Source organism: Euleptes europaea, chromosome 2 (assembly GCF_029931775.1).
Source record: "Euleptes europaea isolate rEulEur1 chromosome 2, rEulEur1.hap1, whole genome shotgun sequence".
In the NCBI taxonomy this organism is placed as follows: Eukaryota; Metazoa; Chordata; class Lepidosauria; order Squamata; family Sphaerodactylidae; genus Euleptes; species Euleptes europaea.
The window spans coordinates 11706674-11713294 of NC_079313.1; the positions used below are offsets into that span (position 1 = coordinate 11706674).

At 45.1% G+C, this 6621-nt stretch overlaps 1 protein-coding gene across 1 annotated transcript in view; it reads left to right on the top strand.

Moving 5' to 3' along the window:
• The window catches only part of ZBTB7A (zinc finger and BTB domain containing 7A), a 106226-nt gene extending 103468 nt beyond the window's left edge, over nucleotides 1-2758 (top strand). Inside the window, exon 3 of the mRNA XM_056844544.1 lies at nucleotides 2090-2758. Within this exon, the coding sequence (XP_056700522.1) occupies nucleotides 2090-2546 (457 nt within the window). The 3' untranslated portion in view covers nucleotides 2547-2758. The remainder of the gene's footprint in view (nucleotides 1-2089) is intronic.
• The last annotated feature ends 3863 nt before the right edge of the window (nucleotides 2759-6621 follow it).

Here is a 6621-nt window from a genome sequence, read left to right on the forward strand (position 1 = left end):
GGCTCTAGCCTGACAGACAAGAGATGTGTGATTGCTGTCTTAATGTAAGCACTTGTCCCAACGACAACCAAAAACCACACCAGGAGACTTAGTAGTCCAAAAGAGTTGGTTTAATGGTATCACAGGCAAGCAGAGCTTAGAAGTCCAAAGACAGCAATGGGGGGAAATGGCATGCACTTGATAATATAGGAACATTGAAAAAAGCGTTCAGCATTACAGTCTCATGAGATTACTTCAAACAGTCTAGAGGCATCCCAGCTCCCACGGGCACCAGCTAGCTTCAAAGGGAACAGGAATGCAGTTTAGGGAAAACAGTCCTTGAACAATCCTTGGAGGAAAGTCTGTGAGAAAACGAAACTATTTGAGACACAGCAAGTAGGCCTGACATTTAACATAATATGCGTGTGTTCATAGGCGACCCTATGAACCAATGTTTTCCAAAATGCCCAGTCATTAACAGGCTGTGGCTTCCTTCATAGAGACAATCCATCTCGTGTTGGGTCTTCCTCTTTTCCTGCTGCCTTCCACTCTTCCTACATGTTTGTCTTTTCCAGTGACTCTTGTCTTCTCATAATGTGACCAAAGTACGACAGCCTCAGTTTAGTCATTTTAGCTTCTAGGAAGAGTTCAGGCTAGTTTTTGTGTGTGTGTGTGTGTGTCGTCAAGTCACAGCTGACTTATGGCAACCCCGTAGGGATTTCAAGGCAAGAGACCTTCAGAGGTGGTTTGACATTGCCTGCCTCTGCGTGGGCTGAGAGAGTTCTGAGAGAACTGTGACTGGCCCAAGGTCACCCAGCAGACTTCATGTGGAGGAGTGGGAAATCAAACCCAATTCTCCAGATTAGAGTCCACTGCTCTTAACCACCACCCCACGCTGGCTCTGATTTGTATACCATAGTGTTTTTGTTTTTTGTTGGGGGGTTTTTGGCCATTTTTCAAAATCTAGTGCTTCTGTCTCCATGCCAAAGCTATTAACATTCTGGCTGGAGCTAATACATTTCCAATGAAACACATCTTGTCAACAGAGATCCCTCTGGCATAATATTCAAATAATATTCAAAAGAGCTATGTAAGGAGCTTTTCATATTTCTATATGCAGAATGTCTCTCACTAACTTAAACACCTTATTGCAATGAACTTTTATAATTGGGTATTGCCACCAGATATGAATGAATGAACCCATATGTCTTTTACATCTCCAGCATATATTTGACGCAGAAGATGTTATTTTCCTTAAGCTATCTGATATCAAATACCACCGACATATGAGTTTAATAAAATGTTCCCTTATTGCTACATTTGCTAAAACTAGAATCCTGGAAGCGCTCAACAGGTTAAGCAAAAAAAAGGCATCAGAAAAGACCTCTCTGACATTCACCCAACAAACCCCTGAAAGCACCTCAGGTGATAAATGCAATACAAAGGGGGAGGGAGCTCAGAAAGAAGAAGAGTTGGTTTTTATATGCTGACTTTCTCTATTTAAGGAAGAATCAAACTGGCTTACAATCACCTTCCCCTCCCCACAACAGACATCCTGTGAGGTAGATGGGGCTGAGAGAGTTCTAAGAGAGCTGTGACTTGCCCAAGGTCACCCAGCTGGCTTCATGTGCAGGAGTGGGGAAACCAACCCGGTTCACCAGATTAGCATCCGCCACTCATGTGGAGGAGTAGGGAATCGAACCCGGTTTTCCAGATCAGAGTCCACTGCTTCAAACCACTGCTCTTAACCACTACACCATGCTGGTAAAGAAGGGTGAAGAAGGCAGACAGAGAGTCAAAAGTATCAGAAATATGAGAAGTACAGATACTGGAAAGATACAGCTGGAATCAGGCCATTGGCCAGGCAGGCCAAAGGCCTTTTCTGACTTTGCAGTTTTGTAGTCGGGTCAGAATGAGTAAAATAAGCTGCCTAGATATCACCTCTGAATATCGCTCACCTTGAAAACTCTATGAGGTCACCATAAGTCAGCTGCGACTTAACGGCACTTTCTACCACCACCAGATGCATGGAGCAGGGTCCTTGTGCAGTTCATTGCTAATTCGCTTCCATCGATCTTTCCCTTCCCCTTTTTCCTTTTCTTCCCTACAGGCAGGACAAGCTAAAGGTCCACATGAGGAAACATACTGGCGAGAAGCCCTACCTGTGCCAGCAGTGCGGGGCGGCTTTTGCCCACAACTACGACCTGAAGAACCACATGCGCGTCCACACGGGTCTGCGCCCCTACCAGTGCGACAGCTGTTTCAAGACTTTCGTCCGCTCCGACCACTTGCACCGGCACCTTAAAAAAGATGGCTGCAACGGCATCCCTTCCAGAAGGGGCCGCAAACCCCGGGTGAGAGATGTGGGTGGCATGCCCACCCCGGCCACCAACCCCGACGATGGAAGCTTCGCGGGCGGCGATGAGGCACAAGAATCGCAGGATGCCAGCCCGCCGCAGGACTGCCCGGGACAGCACCTTGAAGATAGCTCGAACGCCGAAGCGGCGTCAGGAAGTTTGAATGTAGTAGGGGGTTCATCTGAGGGTAACGCGCAAGAACTCTCCTAAACCAAAAAAAAAAAAAAATTATAATAACCAACCAACCCGTGTCACAAAATCTAGTTATACCTTTCCTCCAATGCTCCTTGAAAGTTATGGTTTCCTTGCCCTTTTGTGGGAAAAAAAATAGCCTTATAGATTGATGCTATATCTCTGTTTTGTGATCTTCCCGTAATAACCAATTATTCTAACCTTTTAGAGCCACAGATTAATTTTTAAGCTTTTTTTCGCCCTTTGAGAAGAGATATTTGGAGGCGGGGGGTTAAGATGTCTATAAAGTATGAAATGAAGCTTCCAGAGTTTAGTTTGTTAAAGTAACACACACACATATAGATATAATATATTGGAGATTTTATCTATTTTAGCTAGTAGAATGTTCTCGAGGATGGAAAAGCAGGGAGGACAATGTGCCAGAAGTCCTTGGAAATACTTTTTCCCCTCTTGGCAAATGCATCATCTCTCCCCTCCCACCCCCTTCCCCAACTTCTCCCCTACACCCCACCCCCCAAGCCCAAAGTGCTCATTTCCTGAGAATGTCCTTGGAGAACAGAGTTGCCACCTCCTTTGATCAGGTGGATATCGGGAGGCTTTGGATCTCTTTGGATTTCCAAGTTATCATCATCCCGTCGCCCCTCCATTAGCTGTTTGCATGCAAATTGCTTTTCTCTATGTTGAGGCATTGCGAGTTATAGAAGAGGGGGGAATCGGTGCCTCCCACAATTTCAAAATTCGGCTGAAGTGCAGCCTTCCTATTATAGTTGAGCCTAGATGATTGGGCGCAGTCAGCCGTGGATCTCCACGTTAACGGTAAGCCGTTCTTGTGTCAGGGAGTTCTGTTATTTTTATTTTTATTTATTTTATTCCATTTGTACCCCACCCTTTCCCATCCCAAGATGGGCTCAGGACGCCTTCCAACAATACATGCCGTACAATATACGTTAAAACTTAAGTTACTATGCAAATTTAGAACACGTTCAATACAGATTAAAACGGCCGTCCAATTTATACCTACTACTACAATAAAAGTCAATCCCAAAGGTGAGGAAGCCAGTCATAATTGTAGGCAGAGGGCCAAAAGATAGTACAGAGAGGAACGAGTGAGGAGGACAATGGGAAAGGGAGGCCAACTGATCGAGGAAACCATTGCTGCCGCAACCATATGCCTGGCGGAACATCCACGCCTTACAGGCCCTGTGGCTCTGGGTTAAGTCCCGCAGGGCCCGGATCTCTCTGTGGACTCCCAACCATTTTTCCTGCCATCATCTGTGCTCTCATGGGGTCTCTTTCAAAGGATGCTCGGGTGCCCCTGTTGGAGGACACGCCTTTTCACTGAGGCGCGAGGGATGGCAGGTGACCATTTGGATACAAGCCCAATGCGCAGTTGGTGGGATGCAGTGCCAACCTGTTTTTGGCAGCACTCTGGCCTCCCAAACACTTCCTCAGATTTTCAGCTTTTATTGTATGTAATTGCTCATTGCTGCCTGACACACAAAGGACCATAGGAACTGTAGTTCTGTGGAAACTGTGGAGACCTCTCCCCCAGCTATGATTCCAGGGTTTCTTGAGAGGCGAAGCTTAAAACTGGCTAACATTTGTAGGATTAGATGCATCCTGTCTAGGTTTAGCTTACTTGGAAATGACCCCTCGAAATCAGTGCAACTTACATACAAATAAACTTGGCTAGGATTGTGCTGTTAGTGTGTTCCAGGCCTTATTGGTGGATACACAGCTTAAACAGCTTAATTTGGCGGACGCTTGCTAAAATTGGGAGGGGGGTGTTCTTCCCAACTCCTGTCCAGCATGCTAGTTTGAGGACTGTAGAACTTCGACTCAGTAAGGCTTAGTCAATTAGTTAATGCTACTTTCAAACATAACACTTTATCCTAGGATGGCCTTTTGCCCATCCATGGTGAATAACCCCCTGCCTCTGTCCCAATCCCCTGCCCTTGACAAGTTGAGGAGCAGAACTGGCGGAGGATGGCCACCATAGTAACACTCTAGGAATTTTACTGTGTCTCTGTGGTCTTTACCATAGAGATTAGGGGGAAATACTAGTGCATCGGCCAGAAGTGACATCACATCCTGCCCGAATTCCACCCTTCCCAGGCACAGCTTTCAAAATCTCCAGGCATTTGCTGAGGCAATGCTGGTAACCCTAATTCATCCCTAAGCAACATAACTGTAGTCCCATCCCATGGCTAGACCTTTCTGTACAATAGGGTTACCTGGTCCCCCCTCGGCTCCAGCAGGAGGTTTTTGGGGCGGAGCTGAGGCAAGGATCTCATGCGCATGGCTGCGCCAATGCGATTGCATCACTTCCGGTTTACACAGGGAAGTGCCGCATCGCAACGGGCCTTTTCCCACTCAAATTGAGTGGTGAAAGGCCTGTTGCGATGCGGCACTTCTGGGTGTAATCACCCAGGGATGGGTTCACGTTGGCGCAGTTGTGCGCACACAATCCCTGCTTCCAAGTTGGGCACTGGATTGGCAGCCAGTTGGCCACCAATTTAAGCAACCTGGCAACCCTACTTTGTAAGTGATTCCAGAAAGGTGCACTGTTTAAACAATTCTCTACAAACTCACAAAGACATTCCACTCTTGATCAGGTTTAAAGACATAGTCAAGGTTTTTCAGCTTCTCCAGTGTTGGGGGGGATAGAGAGAAACTATAAATTTCACAGGTGTTTTGATCCTACAGTTTTCCTCCTGGGATGGGCCAGCCTTTACCTTACCTTGCTTCAAAACTCCTAAGACGCATCTCATCTCAAACGGTCAGCATATATCACCTTTTCTTGCTCAGCCAAATTTCTGGCCTGCAGCCTGCTTCTGTCAGGTGCCTGCTTCTGTCAGGTTGAGTGTGGGAAAATGCAAGGTTTAAACCTAACGCCAAGAAAATAAATCTTTGGGAATGATTCGGGGAGAACTTGACCCTTATAGTGAGCACTTCGGGCTGGGGAGACTTGTATTTCACCAAATGAACCCCTGAATGATAATATGTCTTATTATCTGGGGAGGGCCAAGGTGTATGAGCTTGCCCAAGAAAATTGCAACTGGAGATGCCAACCGGGATGTGACTTGGTGGTGGAGCACAGGAAAGGGGGTGGGGCTTTGACCTTCAATCCGCAACCTTTTGGTGAAGTACAACAATTCTCTAAACTTTCCCTCTTCCCCTTTTCCCCCTCCCCCACTGCCCTTTTTCGGTACCAAATATGTGGGGTTTGGCCCTCATATCAAAGATGCCAGACTCTTAGCACAAATCAAGCTCGTCCGAATGGACCCATTAAAGCTAAAGGCAAGGCCCAGGGATCTCGACGTCACGCATCCCTTCCCCAGTTTTTGAGACTTGAGTTGCACTAAGGCGTGCCAATTTGGACCATGCAAGGTGTGTGGTACAAAGCTGGCTTTGACAGACTGATTCCCTCCCCTTCCCCTATCTAGAAGGAGCAGGATTTAGGTAACACAACAGCTACATCAGGTTTATAAATGGCACATCTCCCTCTTAAGCTAAAGAACCAAGGCACCTTTTAGCCATTTCAGAGTTTTATAAATGCACAGCATAAAAAGTCAGAGAAATTTTAGTCCTTTTTATTTAAAAGAAGAAGAAGCACTTTTAAGATTTTTTAAAAATTTAATATTGAAAAGGTGAACCGTTTGGCGAATGTAACTGAACAGGGAGTATTGTGTGTGTTTTGAGGAAAGTGTGAGAGGGGGAGAAAGAATCAGAGTTGGGTGGGATGTTTATTTAATATAGAAAAAGCAATAAAAAATCACAAAAAAAGATTAGAAACAAAGAAGTCTTAGCACTTTGCAATGGAACGGGTACTTTGAAATCACTTTATCTTAATTTAAAAATATATATAAAAAAGCAGCAAAATATGTTTACACGTTGAAACCATCTTCTACGGAGAGAAATTTATTGTTGTTTATTGTTTTTATTAAAATAATTCCTAAAATTGAATTTATTTTTGTAAGAGAAAAAAATGTATATATATATCTATATATTGAGAGCGAGAACGAAAGAGAGAGGGACTTTAAATGGAATCCACTGTTTTTGGTTTAGCAGATTTGTTTGGATACAAAACTGG